Genomic DNA, 26,497 nt, shown 5'->3' with positions numbered 1-26,497 from the left:
CTTATTCTTTGCCAGGTTCGACTTTCAGCTTCACTTCCGACCCGCGGACAAGAATGTACGCGCTGATGCCTTGTCCAGGTCTTTCATGCCCATGGAGCAGGAGGAAGAGACTACCCAACCCATCATCTGTCCTAGCAACATCATTCCGGTGGCCCCTGTTACCCTAGCCCAGATACCGCCCGGGAAGACCTATGTCTCCGATACCGACAGGCAAAAAGTGTTACACTGGGGTCATGCCTCAAAAACAGCCGGGCATGCTGGTCAGAAGAGAACATGGGGTGCGATTGTACGCCATTACTGGTGGCCATCCCTTCGCACGGACGTCGCTGCTTTTGTCTCTGCCTGCTCCTCCTGTGCCAGGAACAAGACGCCCAAACACTTGCCCCATGGCCGTCTTCTGCCTTTACCGATACCCTCAGTCCCGTGGCAACACATAGCAATGGACTTTATTACGGACTTGCCATTATCCTCCGGGCACACAGTCATATGGGTCGTGGTTGATCGATTCTCCAAAATGGCCCACTTCGTTCCTATGGCCGGACTGCCCTCTGCTCAGGAACTCGCGGAAGCCTATATACATCACATCTTCCGCTTGCATGGCTTTCCATCCCACATAGTGTCCGACAGAGGAACTCAGTTCACCTCCCGCTTCTGGAGGGCTCTATGCAAACATCTGGGAGTGACTCTGGACTTTTCTTCTTCTTACCATCCTCAGTCTAACGGCCAAGTGGAGAGGGTCAATCAAATCGTGACCTCATACCTACGTCACTATGTCAACGCCCATCACGACGACTGGTCCTCGCTTCTGCCTTGGGCTGAATTCTCCCATAACCACCACGTCAGTGAGTCATCCTCCGAATCTCCCTTCCATGTTGTTTATGGACTCCAGCCCGCCGTCCCATTGCCTATATCCCCTTCATCGGATGTCCCGGCTGCTGATACTGCAGTTCGTGACTTTGCTACCATTTGGGACTCTGTCAAAGCGTCCCTTGGGCGCGCTTCCCAGCGGATGAAGAAACACGCTGACAAGAGACGTCTGGATCCTCCGTGTTTCTCTCCTGGTGACCTGGTCTGGCTTGCTTCCCAGTACATCCGATTGAAGATACCTTCCTACAAGCTGGGTCCTCGCTACATCGGGCCGTTTAAGGTCCTCAGCAAGATCAATGAGGTATCCTACAAGCTACAGCTCCCGGCCACGATGAGGATACCCAACTCCTTCCACGTCTCTCTGCTCAAGCCGGTTGTCCTTGGTCCCTTCTCCGCTGCTGCCAGTCCGGCCCCTCCTCCTATTGCCGATGATGACATCTATGCGGTAAGGGATATCGTGGCCATGAAGACCGTACGAGGTCGACAGTTCTTCCTGGTGGACTGGGAAGGGTATGGTCCTGAGGATAGGTCTTGGGAGCCCAGGGAGAACGTGGGCACTCCTCTTATCCGTGCCTTCATGTCCCGGTTGCGGGGAGGGGGGCGTGGGGGGGGGGGGTACTGTCACGCTCCCCGGGTCCTCACCCCCGTTCCCCGGCTCACCTGCCACGCTCTCCGCTCCCCAGTCACCGGATTCCGTCCGTCCCAGGGCTCCGGGCCCCCGATCCCGGCGCCCGACAGCTTCCCTGGACCTGGCCGGCTCCCCTGCGTCCTCCTCGCAGCCTCCTTCCCTGGCTTCTGGCACCCGGGCGGCGCGCATGCGCATTAGGGCGCGCGCGCGGTCACTGACCCTTTCTTAAAGGGCCAGCGTCCATTAACAGGAAATGAGGTTGCACAGGTACAGGGTATATAGGGGGTCATTGTCCAAGGGGGCGGGGCCTGATCTTCGTGTTCCCTGAGCTAGGAGTCAGGTCTCTTGGTGTTTATGTGCCTGTACTCACCTATCTGTCTTTGTAGAGCCGTACCTGCCTCGCCATCCAGTCTGCCGTGTCCTGATCCCCGCACGCTGTCCGTCTGCCATCTGACAGTCCGTACCATCCCGGATCCCTGCGGTGACCCGTCATCTTGCTCCAGAGGTTCCGGACCCCGCCTGATATCACCTCGGCCTCCGAACCTGAGCTACGTCACCAAGACCACCTTCTGTGACTCCGTGGTCCCTGGGACTCCTCCGCTGCCTTCTCTTGCACGGACTGTTCTACTGCCCATCAGTGCTTCAGCTGCCGGACTCCCTACCACCATCTCCGAGAGTTCGGTCCAGTGGATCCACCTCCTGGGTCTGCCCGACCGCCCGGCCGTGACAACATAGTCATGGTGCAGGGCCTCACTCGCCTCGCCCCGGCACATAATAGACAACAGTGGTGTGTGTAGTAGCATTACTTATTTGGACTGGTACCTCTAGGACAGAGGCCTTCTTCTAATCCTCTGCTGCACTTAGTGCAGTACGGCTGCGTTCAGTGTCATTTAAAGGAAGTCCACAACAGTGTTTAAAAACGTCTTTCACTTTACTTGCAGATAACGTCACCCACAGGATTTCAGTAAGTATTATCCTTCCATTTTTCATTGTAACAAAGAACAGCTCTTCAGCATGGGTATTGAGCATGTTCTTATTCTCAATCATAGAAGCCGACTGAGAATCAGGGGATATTTGTTGGTGCTGCATCCTACTGTTTATTAGTCAAACAGGTCCAAGTATAACACTATGAATGCTCAGCTCTACCACTCGTTACTTTTCATTTTCAGGGCTGCTTGTAGAGCCGACGCCCATATGCCAATGTTCTCAGCCGGGCGGCCTTATCTCTCTGAAGGTCCCCATTCTACTCTGGCCAACACTGTCTCAGCACTGTTCACATGCTTGTTCGTAGGCGTCAACTTATCTATCGCCGCTTGACAGTTAACCCTTCATTTTGATCCTGGTCTCATGTACCCCTACTTCTGTCTCTCTGCTTTGTCTTCTCTCCCACACTATACGCCACTGCACTCAACAGGAATGCCTTCCTTCCTATATCAGTTTCCTTATCCCACTCCATTGTGGGCCGGCTATGTAGTTAACCTCTGTCAAGGATTTTCCTATCTCTACATAAGCCCATACCAAAAGGAACCAACGAACAGTGGCATTTGGTGACTGTAAGCAGTACTGCATACCAAAAATAACTTTACATAATATAACGCATTGCATATTAGCAACAAAAAAAACAATAAAAACTGCGATGTCTTCAGGGGAGTACTTGACCATAGGTCCACACTCTTACAGTTGAACTTATTCTCTATCCTTGTACATATGTGATATCATTTTTTATTCTAGTGCCACCTACCAGTATTTTTAGAAAAAAATCAGCTGAATTGATGCCATCTGTAGCTAAACATTTTATTTCATCATGAAGGGTTTCTGAGCCATCATGCTGATACCTGGAGTATTGAGAGTAACAGTTAGTACTTTGATGCATGTGATTTTTGCCAATTATCTATTATTCTATACAGTTGAAAGAAAAAAAATATAAATTAAAACATGTATAATAAATTTTTGGATACAATAACTTAAATATATTATATAAATCTATCTTTATGTCAGAGTACTGGAAATTAAGACAAACACTATTAACCTTATTTATTACTTGAAACTTTTTCAGTCACTTCTTTTTTTGTCCTGTAGTATTCATTGATATTTTTTTTATCCAAATTTCTCAATATGGCACACGTGGTGCATGACTTTCCATTAAAATAAAAAATGGTCTAAATTAGGCTACATTTATGCAAAAATTTAGTGACTGTATAAAAAGTCACAATTGATGAATTACCTGAAAACATCTGGAAATCTCATCCACAATGACAAATATTAAACAGCTAAACCCATATAAAATAGACTTTATAAAAGGCTCAAATAAAAAAAATAAATATAAGGTGCAGATAAAAAAAGCCATAAAAGACACCAAGAAAATATAAACAAAAATCACAAATGCAATAATGGGCTCTACGTTAAAAAAAAAAAATGTGCAGAGATGAAAAATCATTATAGAATAAAATTAAAATTATAAAGAATTTTAATGTCCCAAGCTGACCCACAGTTAAATTCTTTCAGTGATGGCTGTTGAGTTAATTACTATAACTTCTCCTCTTATTAAAATGAATCTGACAGCAGGTTTTTCCTATGTAATCTGAAGACAGCAGGAGATAGTGGCTGAGGCATAGATTTCAGTGATGTGTCAATTATTAAGCTGTGTGCTGTTATTTGATTACAATGAAGGTTTTATCACTAGGACATTAACATTTCTGGGACTAGTTGCCTTCTACCAAGTGCCAAGTCATCCAACTAAGCCCATCCACTAATAAGCAGTTCACTGTCAATAGATAATAAACACAAAGAGCATGGTTTGGGCAGGGTTAGCTTTCTGAGTTCTTTATGCTACATCTAAAAATTCTGAGTGGATCACAATTTCTGCAAGTGTGGAAACTATTTGATTCGTTGGATTCGGGGTATCTTTTCCTACATTATGCTGCTCTCAGATGAGGTGGCCAGAATTTGGTGACAGATTCTCTTTAGTTAACTTTACTCCATGGACAAGAAAAGGAATGTGGACAGTGAGGAACCTGAGAACAATTTGAGCACGTTACCAGCATAGCATTCACTAATATTGTTCATTATTGTATATTATGAAGTCAATCTGCTGGTGTAACTTGATGTTATGTTACAATAAGTAGCTATTACAAAAAAATCCCCAATACGATATTATCCCGAATGAATTGGAGAAATAGTTTTGTCTGATACATGCAAATTAAAGCAATGATTGTAATAATCCTAACCTAACTTTTAACGTGCTGAAGTCCATGTAGCTGAACTGTTCTCCCTCAATAACTGGTCTTCCTTCTAGCTGGATTATTCCATGTAATGGCGCTGCTTGTAGTGTGATGCGAAGCTTGTCTTCATATGAGTCCTTGTCTGTTATGTGAATATGGTCCAAAGTCAAAAGATGAGAGCCCCCTTCCTCCACTCTGAGGTCATATGTAAGTACCTAAACGTGAGTCACAATATAGAACAATTAATACGATAATGATAAACCTGATTCCATTGTTATCAAACTCTAAAAGGAGAGAAACAGATTTCAAATTCACTCTTGACCCTGCCCCCAACCACCAAAAAAATGAAAACCATTAATAAAAACCTGTAGTTAAATCCTTTAAATTATATAATATAAATACATATATAAATACATGTGTGGTCAATATAAAGGACTGGCACATGACTTATTCCTTCCAAAGACAATACTAAGGACCAGGGGGCATACACTGCGAGTGGAAGGAAAGCAATTCTGGCAGCTAAGTAGGAAAGGGTTCTTTACAAATATAAATATATTATTCATTTATAAATGACTTAAGGGGGCTTTACACGCTACGACATCGCTAATGCGAACTCGTTGGGGTCACGGAATTGGTGACGCACATCCGGCCGCATTAGCGATGCCGTTGCGTGTGACACCGATGAGCGATTTTGCATCGTTGCAAAAACGTGCAAAATCGCTCATCGGTGACATGGGGGTCCATTCTCAAAAATCGTTACTGCAGCAGTAACGAGGTTGTTCCTCGTTCCTGCGGCAGCACACATTGCTCCGTGTGACGCCGCAGGAACGAGGAAGCTCTCCTTACCTGCCTCCCGGCCGCTATGCGGAAGGAAGGAGGTGGGCGGGATGTTACGTCCCGCTCAGCTCCGCCCCTCCGCTGCTATTGGGCGGCCGCTCAGTGACGTCGCTGTGACGCCACACGGACCGCCCCCTTAGAAATGAGGTGGTTCGCCAGTCACAGCGACGTCGCCGGGCAGGTAAGTATGTGTGACGGGTCTGGGTGATGTTGTGCGGCACGGGCAGCGATTTGCCCATGTCGCGCAAGAGATGGGGGCGGGTACCCACACTAGTGATATCGGGACCGATATCGCAGTGTGTAAAGCCCGCTTATATGACAAAATATAGAATTGGTGGAGGAATGTTGAACTAGATGGACCTAGGTCTTTTTTCAACCTATAATATATGATCTTTCTCCGAACACTGATAAGTGTTCAGGAATGTTCAAATAAGATGGGACACTGGACCTGCCCAAAAGTCTCAGTTGTCAGCATGACATGTATAAACAACAAGCAGATTGTCCTACTGGGGACAGCCAAATTTTGGCTAACACTTATATGTATCAAAGATAGCTGTCCATAGCAGTATTCAATTCCCCTTATATTCAATTATTTTCTCTTGATTTGGTAGTAATGTGATATGATGACATGACAGCTTATTCTAAGAAGTCTCCTGAATTGGCGGTTACACTAATGAATTGTGTGCCATAATTAACTGTGATTACGGAAGATCTGTGGTAGCATTTACCTGAGGAGGCTGATTGTCTACAGGAAGTATTGTGATGTTGATACAGATACCATACAATGTACCTCCATGCCTGTTGCTGACCGATAAAGTAAAACGGATATGTAGAACTTCAGGGCCTATATCTTCCATGGGGGGCATATATGCAACCTTCATGTGGCTCACCGCATGCTGTAAAACCAAGAGATTCATCGTTTTCATGTCAGTTTGTTATTTGAAGCATTCCTGCAGATTTGTGGTAGAGGCAATGCATTATTGTATTACTGGATGTAGTCAACATTGCAGCACTGCACATATTCTCTTAATGCATACACACAATAAACTCTGGACCATAGGCCAACTGTGGCTGGCAGGGTAATTATATTTGGCCCATGAGGAAATATCTAATGTTTATCAGAGCTGGCCCTCTCTACTAGATAATGCTTGCTAATATACATCACCCACCAGTTTAATTTTTGATCAGGAGTAGCCACCATGCCCACACTAATGATGCGGAGCACCCGTCCCCCTCCTGTAAATGCCTCCAACATCTCACATCACTCCCTTGATGATGCGGCACTGCGAGCACATCTGGAGTTTGTCCCTGTGTCTCACACAAATAGAAGCGTACAGCTCCCTGCACCTTACCGTGGCCTGCTCAGTACCATATCTACTGATCCCCTTCCGGTTCTTCCTAAATTTAAGCTTCTATTTGACTGGCAAAAAGAGAAATTACCCACTCATCTTTGCAAATTTGTACAAATGTAGGAAGACATCATGGTTATATATATGTGTATTATTTTGAAATGTTATTTGTGTGCTTTCGGGTGCACCATTTGCAGCCACCACTAGAAGGCACCAGTCCCTTAGCTGTAGGAGAGAGGTTAGGGCTGGGGTAAAGTGGTAGGGCTTAAAAAGTTAAAGGAAGGAGGTTGCCTCACAGTAAGGGGCAAGGCATTAAGAACGTCCTGGTTCTAGTCAGATAGGGACGCAAGTGAGTAGAGTGCTGTAGCAGTACCTGTGGGAGGTATAGTAAGAGAGGCCCAGGGTGAATTCGACCAGACCCTCAGGGTCACCCCAGAAAGTCCAGAGCAAGTGGAAAAAGAAGCTCTTAAGTAGTCGGGTGCAGCGAAACGTCACTGACCGTCTCTGGAAGTAGTGGTCCTTGGCTCTAGTGGGACTTCTGGGAAGAAACTGACTCCAATAGGACCAGTCTAGGCATGAGGTAACAGACCTGGGTGAATGGGTTGGCACAGAGACAGTGGTGAAAGAACTCCGTCCGGTGGTAAACAAATCCCTGTGTGAGGGGACATGGTTAGAGCCATGTGGTACTCTATGAATTCATTGGCTGCCACTATGGTGTTACTGGTAGAGGAAAATAGTCGTATAGTTGCCAGAGAGATGTGTAGGATAAAGCAGTGTGCAGGCAAATGTGCAAAGAAATCATACTGTAACAAGCCTGTAATGTACTGTTTTTTAACCCTTTCACGACCGGCCGATTTTTCGCTTTCCGTTTTTTTTTTTCGCCATTCTTTTTCTGAGAGACGTAACTTTTTTATTTTTCAGTCAATATGGTCATGTGAGGGCTCATTTTTTGCGGAACGAGCTGTACTTTTAAATGAAACCATCAGTTTTACCATATTGTGTACTAGAAAATGGCAAAAAAATTCCAAATGCTGAAAAATTGCAAAAAAAGTGCGATAACACTATGGTTTTTGAGATATTTTATTCACTGTGTTCACTATATGGTAAAACTGATGTGTGGGTGTGATGCCTCAGGTCAGTGCGAGTTCGTAGACACCAAACATGTATAGATTTACTTTTATATAAGGGGTTAAAAAAAAATCGGAAGTTTGTCCGAAAAAAGTGGCGCACGTTTTACGCCATATTCCGTGACCCGTAGCGTTCTCATTTTTCGGGATCTTAGGCTCAATGACGGCTTATTTTTTGCGTCTCGAGCTGACGTTTTTAACGGTACCATTTTTGCGCAGATGCTACGTTTTGATCGCCTCTTATTGCATTTTGCGCAAAAGTTGTGGCGACAAAAAAACGTCGTTTTGGCGTTTGGAATTTTTTTGCCGCTACGCCGTTTACTGATCAGATTAATTGATTTTATATTTTGATAGATCGGGCGTTTCTGAACGCGGCGATACCAAATGTGTGTATATTTTTTATTTTTTTAACCCTTTAATTTTCAATGGGGCGAATGGGGGGTGATTTGAACTTTTAGGTTTTTTTGTTTTTTTTTAATTTTTTAAAACTTATTTTTTTACTTTTTTTTTTTATTTTACTAGTCCCCCTAGGGGGCTATTGCGATCAGCAATCCGATCGCTCTGCAGTATCTGCTGATCACAGCTGGAAGGCTGTAAACAGCAGATACGCTGTCTTTCTCTTTTGCTGTGCCCCGGGCACAGCGAAAGTGAAACCAATTCATGTGTAGTACAGGAGTCATCACATGACCCTGTACTACCATGACAACTATCGGGAGTCACGTGATCGCGTCACGTGACTTCCGGTTTCGGCGGTAAGTAAAAACTTTACCGCGATTGCGCTTATAATGGCGCTGTCATGTATTGACAGCGCCATATAAGGGGTTAATCGGCACGAGCAGATAACGATTCTGCTCGTGCCTAGCAGGCACACATCTCAGCTGTGAAAATCAGCTGAGATGTGTGCCGATCGCGGCATGCTGCCGCCGGAGGACCGCGGGCAGTAAGATTATGTCATTTAGGACGTAATTTTACGGCCCGCGGTCGTTAAGGGGTTAATCAGTAGATTAAATGTTTAAACAGAACTTAGAGGGGTGCTCCAACAACCAAAGTACAGTTTAATGAGTAGATTTTTGAAAAAAAAAATACATTTCACAATTGGATGTATTACAAAAATGTTTTCCTGTGATGAAATAACTTGTATGTGTGCCCCTTCTATCTACTGTGTAATGTCCGTGGCTGACCGTACAGTGACATGGTCTGATCATACCACATCTCCTGGGCAGGGGAGATCGCAAAAGAGACTATACAGCTAGAAGAGCATGGGATCACAGCTGCTACTTTCTGTAAGGAAAAACATTTCCAGCCTGGTTAAAAACTTGTTTTACCTTACATAAAGAGTCATCTGTGACTCCATGCGGTAATGTCTGCAGTGGTGGACATATTTAAGGTGCAACCTGTATGGCCACACAGGAGCAAAAGAGTTAAGGAGGCCCATTTCTACCTCCAAAGCAGGTGGGATTGTGCACTTTCATGAGCTATTGTACTACAAAAGGCCCATTTATTTTTTTTGCACAGGGGCCCTCTTCTGTCTGTGTCTGCCAGTGAATTATGTCTGTATACTCTCTTTTGCTTCCTCCTCTGCCCAGGTGCTGTTGTTTCACTGACCATCTTCCTACACATCCATTACACAGAGGCACATTTATCTCGGGGAAGTAACTTTTTTTTTTTTAATCCACTTGTGGAATTTATTTTTAGTCTAAGATATATTAAGAAAAATGTACTTTGTTCATGGGAGAACCTCTTCAAGTTTGTTTCCATTTCAAAAGGTTCATCTTTATATTTAATGATAAGGAAAAACTTCCTCAATTGTAGTCCAAATTTTTAATTTTTGCCCACTGTGTATTTGAATTTAACATCCCTGTCTTAATGTGTTGTCTGAATTTTCTTGAATGGATGAGACTATATTGTGGTTTTACTGTATTTATTTTTCCAAATAAACATTCTTAGAACAATTAAAATATGTAGGAAAAGTACTTGGATATTGGTTACGAATGTTCCCATGAATACTTCCCATGAGTACTTGGGCACAAATCTTCCCATGAATACTTCCTATGAGTACTTGGGTATAAATCTTCCCATAAATACTTCCCACAAGTACTTGGATACAAATATTCCCATAAAAACTTCCCTTGAGTACTTGAGTACAAATTATCCCATGAGTACTTCTAATGAGTATTTGGGTAAAATAAAATCCCATGAATACTTCTCATGTGTACATGGTTACCCATTCATGGTTACACCTTCCCATAAATACTTCTCATGAATACATGTGTACAAATCTTCCCATGAATACTCCACATGAGCAGTTGCATTCAAAAATTCCCATCAATACTCCCCATGAGTACTTTCATACTTCCCATGAGAACTTAGGTACAAATATTCCCATGAATACATCCTGTGAAAACTTGGGTACAAATATTCCCTTTAATACCTCCCATAAGTAACAAATCTTTCCATGAATGCGTCTCTTTAGTTCTTGAATACAAATCTTACAATGAATACTTCCCAAAAGTTCTTGGGTACAAATTTTCCCATAAATTGTTCCAAAGAGTACTTGCATTCAAATCGTCTCATAAATACTCTCCATGAGTATTTGGTTAACAAATATCCTATGAATGCTTTACATGTGTACTTGGGTACAAATCTTTTTATGAATACTTCTCAAGAGTGCTTGGATACACATATCCCAAAAACACTTCTCATTAATACATGGGTACAAATCTTCCTATGAATAATTCCCATGAGTTTTGGGGTATAAATCTTTCCAAGCATACTTCTCATGAGTTCTTGGGTACAAATCCCCCCCGTGAATAGCTACAATGTTTCTAGTTCACACACAGAGCAATTTTTAAAAGACATCACTTGAGATTGTAATGCCATTTCAAGCCAAAAGTGGAACTAGTGAGAATTATAGAAGTATACAGCATCCCTTTATCTTACCTATTCACTTTGAATCCACTCTTGCCTTTGGGCAATCAGCTGAATCAAAAGCTACAATAGCATTTTTCAAGAAAACACTGTATTTGAAACCACCCTTCAGGCATTATTTAATAATGTAGTCATCAAGAAACCTCAAAGGATAAATAGAAAGCACACAGTATTCTCCTGTATAATGTACAAATAGAAGCTAAATGTACCTGTGTAAAAGTTGACGTCACGATAGCAGCATGATCTTTTGCAAGTTTCGGAATGCTATCTACGAGAACAATCTTCCCAGCATCTAGGTCACTGAACAAAAATTGGTAAATTTACGGTTATCTTGCAGTTACATATTTTTACCATGCATCTTCCATAAATACATAGTGCACATCCACATTATTAGATTTAATATAAGGCATATTAGTACAGTAGGATAAGGGCCACCAGAAGCGTTGTTCACACTGGCATCATAATTTAAAGGGTCCATGGGAGATTCATTCTGAAAATCAGGTCACTTCTGCAGCATGCACATGGATTTCTGCAAGACCTATTCAGACATATTCAGAAATTTCTGCCCAGATTTGCTCCGTGTAAAGGTACCCTATTTGATTCCATTGTGTTTATTAACGTGTAAAATAGTGTGGCAGATTACATTCCGTTTTTATGCCCATCAAGGAAGGGAAACCATGACAGATCATCGTGACAACAGTGTGAATGAAGATTAAAAAAAAGTTTCTGCTGTTAGTAGGTAGGATATTCCTAATACAGTGAAGTATACTTGCAGCTTAATACATTTCTGACTTTTGACAGGTTCTGCACATTTATAGTTTAAAATTATTTAAATCCACCGATTTTGAAATACAGATATTTTCCTGATCTCTCTGTATAAATACTTATCTATTCTGCATATTGCTATCTAGACATATCACCCTGTGCCCATGGTGCACATATCCCACTCGTGAGCTAGCAAGCCAAGAGGAGCTCCTCAGAACATCCATTCATATAATCCTTGGTAAGATTTTGGAGGCCATCTGAATGATTGTAGCCTCTATATAACTAAATTTTATAATTTTTGACTAGATTTTCAGAATGGTTAAACTTAAAGGATATGGACATCTTAGGGGACTTTTTTAACAAGGTTCATGAATTTTTGTCCAAAAATAATTTTGCAATATTGTTTAATTAAAAATGTTTTAAATATTTGTTTACTACACTCTGTGGGTAGATACCAGACTTCAGAATTGGTTTACTACACCCGGGGACAAATTCCCAAAGAGGAGTAATTTCCAAATTGGGGTCATTTGAAGGAGGTTTCTGCTCTTCTAATACTTAGTTGCTCTGTATATAGAGTCTGCAAAGTATTCTAGGGATCTCTGTGCTTCAAAAGCCAAATAGCGCTTCCTTCCTGAGCCTTGCTATGTTGCCAAACAGTATTGTAGAGTCACTTTTATCTATTTCCCCTTGTGAAATGTAAAATCTGGGGCTAAAACAACAATTTAGTGGTAAAAATGTAATTATTTTTCTTAACTGACCAATGGTATAACATATGTGGTGTCAATATGCTCACTGCACAACAAGGTAATTTCATTAAAAGGTGTAGTTTGTAAAATAGGGTCACTTATGATGGATTCCCCTATTCTGGAGCCTCAGGGGCTCTGCCAATGTGACATAGCACCCATATACCATTCAAGCCAAACCTGCACTCCGATATGGCGCTCATTTTCTTCTAAGCTTTGTACTGTGGCTGAAAAATAGTTTTGGATCACATATGGGTTTTGGTGTACTCAGGAGAAATTTCATAACAAATTTTGTGGTCCATTTTCTCATATTACCCTTTTAAAAATAAAAAAAATTGTTGAAAAAACCCCTATAATAATTTCATTTTCATGGCCCAATATTATAACATTCTGTGAAGAAGTGTAGCTTCCAAAATTGTTTCATTTTTGGGGAGTTTTTGCAGTTTTGGAACATCGGCATTTCTGCAAATGTAACATAGCATCCACAATCTATTCCAGACAATTTTGCACTCCAAAAATCAAATAGTGCTGATTCCCTTCCAAGCCCTAGCATGTTTCCAATCAAGAGTTCCTGACCACATAAGGGGTATTCCTGTATTCAAGAGAAATTGCACAATATATTATGTGGACCAATTTCTCTTTCTACCCTTGTGAAAATGAAAAACTTGGGGCTAAAACAACATTTTTGGGGAAAAAAAACATCATTTTTAATTTCCACTGTCTATTTTTTTTTTAATTCTGTGAAGCACCTGTGTGTTCCAAATGTTCACCATACCTCTAAATAAATTCCTTGATTGGTGTAGTTGCCAAATTGGGGTTACTTGTGAGGGGTTCCCACTTTTTAGGTACATCAGGGGCTTTCTAAATGCAACAAAGTGTCCACTATCGATTCTAGTCAGTTTTATGTTCAAAAAGTCAAATGGCGCTCATTCCCTTCCAAACATTACCGTGCACCCAAATAGTAGATTTCCACCACATATGTGATATTGGCATACACAGGAGAAATTGTACAACAAATATTAATCCACTTTCTCCTATTACCCTTGTGAAAATGCAAATTTTGGGGCTACAGCAAAATTTTTGTGGTAAAAAGTTACATTTTTATATTTTCCTTTCACATTGCTTTAATTCTTGTGACATCAGTGTACTTAGGAGAAATTGCACAACAAATTGTTTGGTGTATTTTCTCCTGTTACCCAAGTGAAAATGCTAAATTTTGGGCTAAAGCAACATTTTTGTGGGAAAAATGCATTTTTCAATTTCCATGCTTAAACGTTATAAAATTCTGTGAAGCACCTGTGGGTTCAAACTGCTCGCCTCAGCTCTAGATAAATTCCTTGAGGGATCTAGTTTCTAAAATGGGGTTTGGAATGTTTGAACATCAAAGGCTCTGCAAGATGACATGGCGCCTGCTATCCATTCCAGACAATTATGCCCCCCAAATCCCTACCGTGCACCTAAACTGTAGTGTTTCATCACATATGAGGTATCGGCGTACTCAGGAGAAATCGCACAACAAACTGAAAACTGAATGGTGCATTTTCTCTTGTTGCCCTTGTAAAAAATTAAAATTTGGGGCTAAAGCAACATTTTTGAGGGAAAAAGTAACATTTTCATTTTTTCCTTTCACATTGCTTTAACTCCTTTGAAGCATCTGAAGGGTTAATGGACATCTTTAATGTGATTTTGAGTAGTTTGAGAGGTGCAGTTTTTAAAATAGTGTCACTTTTGAGTTATTTTTTGTCATATAGGGCCCTCAGTCACTTCAAATGTGATGTGGTCCTTAAAAAATTAATTTTGTAAATTTTGTTGCAAAAATTAGAAATTACTGATAAACTTTTAACCCTATATATATTAAATATATTTAAAAAATGATGTTGATGTAAAATAGACATGTGGAAAAAGTTATTAACTATTTTGTGTGGTGTATCTATGTAGTTTAAGAGCATAAAGATTCAAAGTTTAAAAATTGGGAAATTTTTGGCCAAATTTTCAATATTTTCATAAATAAATGAAAATTATATTGACTAAAATGTACCAGTAACATGAAGTACAATGTGTCGCAAAGCAATAGTCTGAGAATCACTTGGATATATTGAAGCGTTCCAGAGTTATTGCCTTATAAAATTACACTGGTGAGACTTGGAAAATGAAACTCGGTTATTAACATACAAAGTGGCTCAGTCCTTAAGAAGTTAGTAAAAGTACAACTTTCAGCTGGTCATATATCAGCTTGGACGATTGTGCAGGAGAAGAGAAACTAATGGATTTCATTGGTAACATATGTTTCATTAGTAACTTATATTTCAGTAAAACAAAAATTTCCCAAAAGGTGTCCATATCATTTACTTGTTGGCAAAGCAAAAGTGTATAGGAGATTAGTAAGCAGATACATCCATAGTAGTGAACAGTAAGGTGTCATAAGTACAAGAACTACCTGGAGGAGGATATTCGGCATGGTGGTTTGGTTACAGTATAAATTAGTTCTCTTTCTGGAGACTCTGTGTCTATAAAATGTAAATGTTTCTTTGTTATATATACCACATCGGTTTCTTTAACAATCAGATGGCGGCTTGTTCCAGGGACATCTTTAGGTAGCTGATCATCCACTGGTGTAATATGTATAATCACCGCCTAAAAACACAAATGACAAATATTCTAAAATTATATTATTGTGCTGCCTAACCTAGTTGTACACAGATATATTAATGTTCTAGGGTAGTCCAGTGCTTCAATCATTGCTCTACCATATCTTTAATCTTATGGCAGGCTTCTGAAGCATAAACCATGTAGCCTGGGACAATGTAGATCAACTTAAAGGGAACTTGTCAGGTCCTAAAAATGCATCCTAATGAAGTCTTTGCTGTCCCAAAACCCTTTTTATGTCTATTGGGCATCAATGTCCTCACTGGGGCATCTATACAACTAGTCCAACCTCTAACCATTCTCCCTTTGCTTGACTTTCTTCCTCACTGTTCCTGCTCTGTTTGAAGTCCAATAAATCTCTCACATGGGAGCAATATTCCACACTGAAGACATGACAGAAAGTAAAAGTTCAAACTAGTTTAAGGCATCCACAGAGCGTTTGTATAAAATAATATTGTCACGCATATCAAAAGTCTTTTGGGGCCATGATTAGAATACAGGATTAGGTCACAGATGATGGTGGCAATTTGGGAAGCGTGATAGGCTCCTTTTAAGTTGAAATTCGTATAATTGTGTGAACTTTTACTAAAATCAACAAAACCTCAAGCCTAAAGGGGGCTTTACACACTGCGATATCATTAGTGAAGTATCGTCGGGGTCACGGTGTTTGTGACGCACATCCGGCTTCATTAACGAGATTGCAGTGTGTGATGCCAATGAGCAACCTTAAATGATCGCAAAAGAGGTCTGAATAGTTTGCCATGGAGAGGTCGTCCTGAAACCAAAAATCGTTGTCTGCTTATTAGCGATGTTGTTCCTCGTTCCTGCGGCACCACACATCACTGTGTGTGACGCCGCAGGAGCGACGAAAATCTCCTTACCTGAATCCCACCGGCAATGCGGAAGGAAGGAGGTGGGCGGGATGTTACGTCACGCTCATCTCCGCCCCTCCGCTTCTATTGGACGCCTTCCGTGTGACGTCGCTGTGACGCCACGAACCGCCCCCTTAGAAAGTAGGCGGTTTGCCGGCCAGAGCGACATCGCAGGGCAGGTAAGTCCGTGTGACGGGGACTAACGAGGTTGTGCGCCACGGGCAGCGATTTGCCAGTATCGCACAACCAACGGGGGCGGGTACAATTGCTTGCGATCTCGCTAGCGAGATCGCAGCATGTAAAGTACCCTTTAGGGTATTTGTACAAGCAAAAATTACAAAAGTATTTTCAGAATGGTTGAAACAATTCTTACAGTAACACCTATTTTTCCACTTCCACATTTCAGCTCTGTGTTGCAGATTTCCTTCTAAGTCAAAGATTTATGGATAGTTGCTTTGCCTTTTTTCAAGCTATTTGAGAATAATAACTAATTTTATAGCATATCCTTAATATTTAGAAATTTAACAAAATTTGTTTTGTAGCCCATCAACATCAAGAAGAAAAAGGACTATACCCTGTAGGGATCACCAGAAAGTCTATTGTTTGAAAAAAGTGAAAAACCTTATTACATATAGAGTGCACAATGTCATGGCTACGAGAACAATTAGTAGGCACAATACAAAAACAGACAACCAGACATAATGTTAAAAACATTTAAAAAGCCTCAAATGGAAACAAAAGCTAGCATGCTAACCCCAAAGAAATTCTTTTAACTATCTGTATTATATAACAATCTCCACACAAAATGTAAAAAACATTAGGCTAAACCCTAATCTAGGCACTATAAATAGCTGTTTGGTGCACAACAGCCTATACAAAAAATCGATATAAACATTTACAGCACATTCTCCAATGTGATGTCATCAAATAATTTAGATAAATCCAGCAACAAATTAACACCTGTAGTCTGGCAGTCCCATAGTGGCAATATGCATTATCCCACCGTTACCATTAATCCTTACTAGGCTAATAACCATACACTATCCCAAATGTTATAATAGTACAAGTTGTCACCACCCTTAACCAGTATAAAGAGTTAAACCGGGGGATAGTATCAGCAGGAAAATAATAAGGTTCCTCATATCAATATAAAGACTAAATCAGGTTATAAATTCTGGTATAGATACCCACTGTGACCCAAAGGCTGTTGTTCCTCTGCTGTTTAAAATAAAGCATCAAGGGATGGAAGGATTTAGATAAATTAGTTAAAGGTGTGCCTCCTTCTGGCAACTGGTGACTGAGTACACCAACACGTGCTGTAAATGTTTATATCGATTTTTTGTGTAGGCTGTTGTACACCATACATCTATTTATAGTGCATAGATTAGGGGTTAGCCTAATAATTTTTACATTTTGTGTGGGGATTGTTATATACTCATAATACAGATCGTTAAAAGAATTTCTTTCGGGATAGCATGCTAGTTTTTTGTTGCCTTTTTCAATGTTTTTAACATTACGTCTGGTTGTCTGTTTTTGTATTGTGCTTTGCCTACTATTTGTTCTCTGATCCATGACATTGTGCACTCTATATCTAATAAAGTTTTTCACTTTTTTCAAACTATAGACTTTCTGGTGATCCCTACAGGGTATACTCCTATTTCTTCTTTATGCAATTTAGTTCAGTTTGTATACCAGGAGATCCCAATAGGTGGTGCCCTTCTTATGTATTAAGCCCATCAACATCCTAATCACCATCTCCTTTGTCACGTTCATATACTTTTCTCACCATTACTTTAATATCAGACATCACTGAATCTCATGGCACCTGGAAAATGTGGCTCCACATGTGTGACTCTTTCCTTCCATTTTTTTTGGTTTGCCATTAATTGATTGGCAAGTATCTCAGCAAAGGTCTAAAATGTGCGCAAATTTGTTTTCAAACCATCTTCACATACCTGAGGACCAGACAGGTTCGGAGGTGTATGGCTATCAGATAGGATGAATTCAAACGAGTCTTCGAAGATTTCTCCTCCAAGATGTTTGTAATATATGATGCCATTGAATAAGTCTCTTTGCAGAAAAGTAGTAACAGGATAAGCTTGCCAAGGGAATAAAGAAGTATAACAATAGGTTAAAATGGATAACTGAAATCATTGTAAGTTTTATGCACATGGCAGTGCTATAACAGAATCTCTACAGTTCCGTATGGTATGTGCTTCTATATGGTGCTGAGTAGGGCAACTTATTACAGAATTACAATGAAAGAAGAGGTTTACGCTCATGAACAAAAGACTGGAACCCTACATAGTCAGTGATCATTAGTTATGCACATTTTACAGATTATGCATATATAACTAAATTGAGATGACAAGGCCTATTTTCAAGACATAGCTTCAAGACATAGCTTTCCTACTCTTAAGGTTTTCCTGACCAAAAAAAAGAAATCCACATAAAACATCATACCCACAAGTGAATCACAATGTAGCAAGATTGTCTTAGCGGCATTATTTATATAGGTACATATGGTATATATGTTTAGCACTATACATAAATATAAAATATACAGTATATATATATATATATAATATATATATATATATATATATATATATATATATATTGGTATATATACTGTATATGAAACAAGCAATGTCATGTCAAGTAATACCTAAGGCATTCTGTCCTGGTTTCTTCAGGATGCTCCCAGCCACTGATTGTGCAGTGATATTGAAGCGAATATAATCATCGCTGGAGTCCATGTCGGAGGCACACAGCATAGAGCCTTGAATGAGAACAGTCTGTCCTTCCGAGAGTTCAATGACTGTGTTGGTGATGAGAAAAGGCGGGCTGTCATCTTTAGGAAGAATATTAATTGGAAACTTGTGTCGAATGCTATGACGTCCATCAAATATTCGGAATACAACAAAATCTTTGGTGGTGTCACTGTCATCATGGTGGTAGCAGACAGCGCCATCCTGTATGTCTTTAACGGTGAACATAAATCCTTTTCCACCTAGTTGGAGAACAACAGACCTCAGCGTTAGTGAAACTTCTAAAAGATTGTGGTTTTTTTAATAAAGTTATTTTAACATGATAGAACACAATGGATCCTATTCAATTAGGTTGACTTTACATGAACAGAAATGAATAAATTACTTGTCAAAATTTGAAGTCACAATTGTAGCTGCATACTTTGAAGTATCACTGAGAAATTCCTAACAGGTCACAGTATAAATCCCAATAGTTGTGTCATATTTTTACTGTACGGGGTCTATGTACACAAGCTATTGATTTACCAACCACTAGATAACTAGTGAGTACATATGCCATCATATCTAAGAATATCAATTCTTAAATATTCTATATTACTTAAGATATATAGTAATTTATACAAAAAGTTGATTATTTTTTAGTATTATAGCATTATTATTGTGTTTTTTTTCTATTATGCTGACGTACTTGACTAAAGGCTGCTTTACACGCTGCGATATCAATACCGATATCGCTAGCGTGGGTACCCGCCCCCATCTGTTGTGCGACATGGGCAAATCGCTGCCAGTGCCGCACAACATCGCCCAGACCCGTCACACTACTTACCTGTCCGGCGACGTCGCTGTGACCGTCGAACCGCCTCCTTTCTAACGGGGCGGTTCGTTCAGCGTCACAGCTGCATCACTGAACCGCCGCCCAATAGAAGCGGAGGCTCGGAGATGAGCGGGACGTAACATCCCGCCCACCTCCTTCCTTCCGCATAGCAGCCGGGAGGCAGGTAAGGAGAGGTTCCTCGTTCCTGCAGTGTCACACGGAGCGATGTGTACTGCCGCAGGAACGAGGAACAACCTCGTTACTGCTGCAGTAACGATTTTTGAGAATGGACCCCCATGTCACCGATGAGCGATTTTGCACGTTTTTGCAACGATGCAAAATCACTCATAGGTGTCACATGCAACGGCATCGCTAATGCGGCCGGATGTGCGTCACCAATTCCGTGACCCCAACGAGTTCGCATTAGCGATGTCGTAGCGTGTAAAGCCCCCTTTAGATGTAAGTGCAGAAACTGAACCTGCATCTTTACTGGCAGATGATGACTGTATGATTCAGTCATCCTCTGCCTCTAACAGCCACATGTGGAGCAGGACTCCACTCGCTGCTTTCATCCTGTTAAATACCCTTGTCAGTCTATGACACCAGCATTTACAGATTGTGGTGCTTAATCTATTGACATGCCTGTGAGGCAATTGCAGAGCGTTGATGGGTTGCCGCCACAGTCAGAGGTTTGCTGAAGACACCTGTACCTGCCATAACAATACTCCTGTGAAAGCCAGCTTGTGGCTGGGGTTCATAGGAGACCATGATTTTTTCTATATACAGCAATATTGTGGTATTGCTGTATATATGTATACAGCAAAAGTGATAGGGCAAAACCAGTGGCAATTAACACTGGCAAGAAGACCATAAATTCTGTCACTGATAACAATTCTCTCCTTGTATGAGTAGGTACATGGCTATAATCATCAAATGTTGGCTGGTGCCATGGAAATCAGCAGGATCTTCTGACATTCAACATGTGAAAGACCACCCTCCCTAATAAAAAACAGTGCCACACCTGTCTACGGGTTGTGTGTCATATTAAAAATTGATCCCATTTACTTCTAGGGCAAAGCTGCAATACCAGACTCAAGCCTTGCACAGGTGTGGTATATTTTTTTGGAAAAAAAAGTCACTTTTTCCTAATTCTACAAACCTCTTTAAATAGATTAGCTTATACCTGCTATTTCCGACTTATTTGCAAATATATATTAATGCACAAATCTGTTTCAGCCATATGTGGATTTAACATACTATATGTAGAAGAAAAAGTCTACAGACTCATGCCACTCAATAATGTAGGATCACACATCATTGCTTCCAGATTTGTTAATGTCCACTGCCATTTGTCAAAGTTCCATACCAATTTATGTAACTTATTTGTGTAAAGGCTGAGCCACATAAACTACAAGATTTTCCCTAATCTCTCAATTTTTCAGTTGAACGATTTGTTCCAGGCCTGTGAAAATTCAATTTATTCTGAATATTTAATAGTCAAAGGATTACGGGCTATCAACTTCAATCTGACATCTAGGTGGATTTACAAGTCTGCTATTTAGAGGTTTAGCAGAATTAAATAAGGTGACTTCTAACCTCTCCAGTGATCAAGAGGCTTAGAACGTAGTGCAGACCTGTGCTTCAGCTCAAAAGACAGTACGAGTGTCATATTCTCCGTGTGGAATTTAGGAGATAATATGTGACTTACAAGACTTAAATATTAGATGTCTTAAAAGTGAATTGCTTTTCTGGAATGGAGTAAGAGACTATGAAAGAGCAATGGCAGGTGTGCTCCAAGATAGGACAACCTTCTGTTCCTGGCAGCCCTATGCTTCTAAAGTAAGAAGGAGGCTTAGCCATGGTGCTATGGTTCTTTACACCATTTAAATATGGGTATGGCTATGACTGAGGACGTCATCCACGAAATGTAAGCTAGGCTATCTGTGCATCTTCCAATGGACCTTTTATAAATGTTCTATTTCCAGCTTTAATTAACAAACATTATTTGCAATAGATAAAGTGGAAACCCATGTGTAGGCAGTTGGTTGTGGTACTTGCCTCGCCTCAGTATAGAGCAGACTACTGGTTTCTTTTTAGTTTGCCTGGCGCTGTGACCTGCAAAAAGAGCAAGTTACGCTACTCATTCCCTAGTGCTAGAAGTTGTATAGTAAAGCTGACCATACACGTATCATATCTGATGACCAAGAGCCCGATCAGCCATCAGCTATCACTTCCAACTTCCCCATAAACATTCAGTTTAGCCAAGCATTGAAGTGTTTTCAAAGGCATAAGTGGAAAAATCTGCTACCAAATGGCTTGGCTGTGGCTTAACTCCCAGTGAACTGCCTGAACCTTATGTTTCCGAACAGGGTTCCTGTACACATTAGACTATTGGCTTAACCAGAATGAGTACATGCCTGTAGGGTACAGCACAGCACAAGACAACATAAACTGAGATCAATACGGATGATAATAATAATAATAATATATCTTTACTTCTATAGTGCCAATATATTCCGCAGGGCTTTACAATTCAGGAGGTTCATATACAAACAAATAACAGTTATAGAAAATACAATACTTGGAGTGAGGAAAAAAGACAACCCTGCATGTGAAAGCTTACAATCCACAATGCTATGGGGGGGGGACAAGGTACAAGTGCTTATTTACAATGGCAGTCCAGCCATCTCAAGGAAATGGTGGATAGATAATGGCTGCCTGGACCAGTTGGCCAGAACATTGAGATGCATTTGGGTGCCATGGAGTTTGACGTGGGGTTATGTTCTGAGAAGGCGTGGAGGGACTATGTGAATTTAGTTCAGCTAGGGAGTTTGATAGGCCACCCTAAAAAGATGCGTTTTTAGGGAGCCTCTGAAGCTGAGTAAGTTGTGATTTGTCCTAGCTTCTTGGGGTAGAGCGTTCCAGAGGATTGGTGCAGCTCGGGAGAAGTCTTGGATCTGGGAGTGGGAGGTCTAGTGGCAGAGTTGGAGTAGCAGATGTAAGTCTGAATCTTTTTATAATAAATAGGAACATTATTTCTTCCCTTAATCTCTTCATGACTGGTCGATTTTCTGCTTTCCATTTTTTCTTTTCACCATTCTTCTTCCGGGAGACGTAACTTTTTTGTCAGTCAATCTGGTCATGTGAGGGCTTGTTTTTTGTGGAACGAGCTGTACTTTTAAATTGAACCATGAGTTTTACCATATAGTGTACTGGAAAACGTCAAAAAACGTCCAAATGCGGAAAAATTGCAAAAAAAGTGCGTCCACACTATTGTTTTTGGGATATTTTATTCACCGTGTTCACTATTTGGTAAAACTGATGTGTTGTTGTGATGCCTGAGGCCGGTGTGAGTTCATACACACCAAATATGTATAGGTTTACTTGTATCAAATGGGTTAAAAAAAATCAGAGGTTTGTCTGAAAAAAGTGGTGTACGTTTTGTGCTACTTTCCCACAACCTGTAGCGTTCTCGTTTTTTGGGGTCTATGGCTCAGAGATGGCTTATTTTTTGCATCTCGGGCTGAAGTTTTTAACGGTACCAATTTTCCACGAATGCTACATTATAATTCCCTGTTATTGTATTTTGCGCAAAATATGCGGCGACCAAAAAAATGTGATTTTGACGTTTGGAAATTTTTTTGCAGCTACGCCGTTTATTGATCAGATGAAATGATTTTTATATTTTGATAGATCGGGAATTTCTGAACATGGCAATACCAAATATGTGTAAATTTTTTATTTTTTTTAACCCTTTAATTTTCAATGGGGTGAATGAGGGGTGATTTGAACTTGTATTTATTTTTTTATTTTTTTAATTTTTCAAAACTTTTTTAAACTTTTTTTTTATTTTACTAGTACACCAAGGGGGATATATGGATCATCAGTCTCACCGCTCATTCATTTCTCCTGATCAGAGCAGCATCACTCAGTCTGGGAGAAATGATCATTTCCTGTAAACTGCAGTACTCGGCTGTTTCTTACAGGACCTTAGTCATGTGATCTACAGGAGTCATCACATGACACTATGCTACCATGACAACCACCGGATCCACGTGATCACGTCACGTGACTTCCTGTATCAGCCTGTGAGTATATAACAGTAGATGGATAATTTACCTTCAGTTACTTAGGCTCAGCTAGACAAAATATAACTAATTTTCATAGGAGTCTGGTATACAAGTGTATCTCAATAAATTAGAATATCATCAAAAAGTTAATTTATTTCAGCAATGCAGTACAAAAAGTGAATCACATATTATATTTAGACATTACAAACAAAGTGATTTATTTCAAGTGTTTATTTCTTTTAATTTTGATGATTATGACTTTTGCCAATGAGAACCCAAAAGTCATTATCTCAATAAATTAGAATAATTACCACAAAACACCTGCAAAGGCTTCCTAAGCTTTTAAAATGGTCCCTTAGTCTGGTTCAGTATGCTACATAATCATGGGGAAGACTGCTGACTTGACATATATCCAGAAGGCAGTCATTGACACACTCCACAAGGAGGGTAAGCCCCAAAAGGTCATTGCTAAAGAAGCTGGCTGTTCACAGAGTGCTGTATCCAGGCATATTAATGGGAGTTGAGTGGAAGGGGAAAGTGTGGTAGAAAAAGGTGCACAAGCAACCGGGATAATTGCAGCCTTGATAGGATTGTTAAGAAAAGCCCATTCAAAAATTTGGGGGATATTCACAAAGCTTGGACTGCTGCTGGAGTCAGTGCTTCAAAAGCTAACACACGCCGATGTATCCAGGACATTGGCTACAAGTGTCGCATTCCTAGTGTCAAGCCAATCATGATTAGTAGACAACGCCAGAAGCGTCTTACCTGGGCCAAGGAGAAAAAGAACTGGACTGCTGCTCAGTGGTCAAAGTGTTGTTTTCAAATGAAAGTAAATTTTGCATTTCATTTGGAAATCAAGGTCACAGAGTCTGGAGGAAGAGTGGAGAGGCCGCAATCCAAGCTGTTTGAGTGTGAAGTTTCCACAATCAGTGATGGTTTGGGGAGCCATGTCATCTGCTGTGTAGGTCCACTGTGCTGTGAGAAACATGTGATAGTGTCTCCGCAGGCTTTCTTGTTTTGAATATTTCCCAGGGGGCATTGCTCTAGAATCACTGCGTTGAGAAACACGTGATGGTGTCTCCGCAGTGTTGGATGTTGATCTCCCTAAGGTCAACCATCCTTGCTTATGTAGTCTTCTACTAGGCAATACTCCCACTAGCCAGTTTACTACTCCACACTGATGAGGGGCAAAAACCCTGAAACAGCTGTCTGTGGATGGATACCATGTTTGGCATAGGTGGTCTCCTTGACTGGAGACTGCCCTTCCCGTGGTTGTTCCTTCCCGGTGAAAGACCTGGCTAGTTTTCTGCCAGCGTTGAGAAACATGTGATGGTGTCTCTGCAGGCTTTCTTGTTTTCAACAATGCAGATGAGCTGAAGGCTGCTGTCACACCAACCTGGGCTTCCATAACTCTTCAGCAGCACCACAGGCTGATCTCTTCCATGCCACGCCGCATTGGTGCAATAATTCATGCCAAAGGAACCTCAACCAAGTATTGAGTGCATTTACTGTACAGACTTTTCACTAGGCCAACATTTCTGAGTTTAAAATCATTTTTTCAGTTGGTCTTATATAATATTCTAATTTTCCAATATAATGACTTTTGGGTTTTCATTGGCTGTAAGCCATAATCATCAACATTAACAGAGATAACAGACACTTGAAATAGATCACTCTTTTTGTAATGACTCTATATAATATATGCATTTCCCTTCTTGTATTGAATTACTGAAATAAATTAACTTTTTGATTGATATTCTAATTTATTGAGATAAATAATTCTGATATTAAGACATCAGGTGCATTCTCTGTAAACTGTAAAGTGATGTTTAAGTCAAAATAATCTGTATACTTTTTTTAGCTTAAAAAAAATCACGGATGCCTTAAAAAAATTTATGGACAGGGCAAAAAAGTCCCCTGTTTTTACAGACTCCAATGGAATTTCTGGACACTTGGAAATCTAGACCACCATTACATCCACAAAGAAGTCTGAAATATACAGTATATGGTCATCTTGAGGTGAATGCAACCCCAGTCCCTGGATATTGAATAGAACCGTTCTCGTTATGACACAGCTCTATGCCTGATGAAGGGTATAATACAAGAAATGTTGCTACAACTCACTGTAGGTCAAGTTTTTATAATAGTTCACTATACCAGTGTTGATCAAGGAAGTGTGATTCCTTCAAGGACCAATAAGATTGATGTATTTAAGAACTGGTTTGCTCTAAAAAAAAAATACGCATCTCCATTCTTGCTGCTTAGAGAAGTTCAACCGCCACCTGATGAGGGGTTATCACAGGTTATCATAGAATACAACATTTGTAAGCTGATATTTGTAAATGATCATTCTTTTTACCTCTTAGAGTTATCCGTCCATGCTGCAAGCCATCCACAATCACTAGGCGAACTGCATTAATGTTATCGTTATCTACTATTTGAAACTGTTCCCATGTGATTGCTCGAGACTGACCTTCCAAGAGATCTAGTCCTAGGTGACAGAAAAAGCAGATGATTGTCATGTTCCTAGTTTCTTTGTGCAGTGGTAATTTGCTAACAGAGCAAAATAGAAATGTTCGTCATAGTTGTTCATTCAAGAATTATTCTATATTGATTAACCAGACTGACATTTTGAACTTTCATCCAATTTCTTGTGGAAATCAGACCCCATAATTATACTTTTAGATAAAATTTTGTATAAACTGTTTGTATGTGATTGGAAATACTGACAGTACCCACCACCAATAGGATAGTTGGCAATTTCAAACAGCTGAATTTCCAGTATTTAGTTTTCTTTGCCTGGTACTGTATGCTTTTAAATACTCTAGCCATTTTTGTGAAATGTAGACTATGGGCGTG

At 40.5% G+C, this 26,497-nt stretch overlaps 1 protein-coding gene across 1 annotated transcript in view; it reads right to left on the bottom strand.

Moving 5' to 3' along the window:
* Positions 1-26,497, bottom strand: part of FREM1 (FRAS1 related extracellular matrix 1) — a 289,664-nt gene that overhangs the window by 185,741 nt on the left and 77,426 nt on the right. The window contains exons 8-15 of the mRNA XM_075316948.1: positions 25,998-26,129; positions 18,652-18,996; positions 17,939-18,081; positions 14,903-15,099; positions 11,167-11,257; positions 6,282-6,449; positions 4,723-4,931; positions 3,237-3,330 (exon numbers count right to left, since the gene is read on the bottom strand). Of these exons, the coding sequence (XP_075173063.1) occupies positions 3,237-3,330; positions 4,723-4,931; positions 6,282-6,449; positions 11,167-11,257; positions 14,903-15,099; positions 17,939-18,081; positions 18,652-18,996; positions 25,998-26,129 (1,379 nt within the window). The remainder of the gene's footprint in view (positions 1-3,236; positions 3,331-4,722; positions 4,932-6,281; positions 6,450-11,166; positions 11,258-14,902; positions 15,100-17,938; positions 18,082-18,651; positions 18,997-25,997; positions 26,130-26,497) is intronic.

This window comes from Anomaloglossus baeobatrachus, chromosome 1 (assembly GCF_048569485.1).
Source record: "Anomaloglossus baeobatrachus isolate aAnoBae1 chromosome 1, aAnoBae1.hap1, whole genome shotgun sequence".
NCBI lineage: Eukaryota > Metazoa > Chordata > Amphibia > Anura > Aromobatidae > Anomaloglossus > Anomaloglossus baeobatrachus.
Note: the sequence above shows the minus strand (reverse complement) of the source record. Positions and strands in the feature narration are given on the sequence as shown.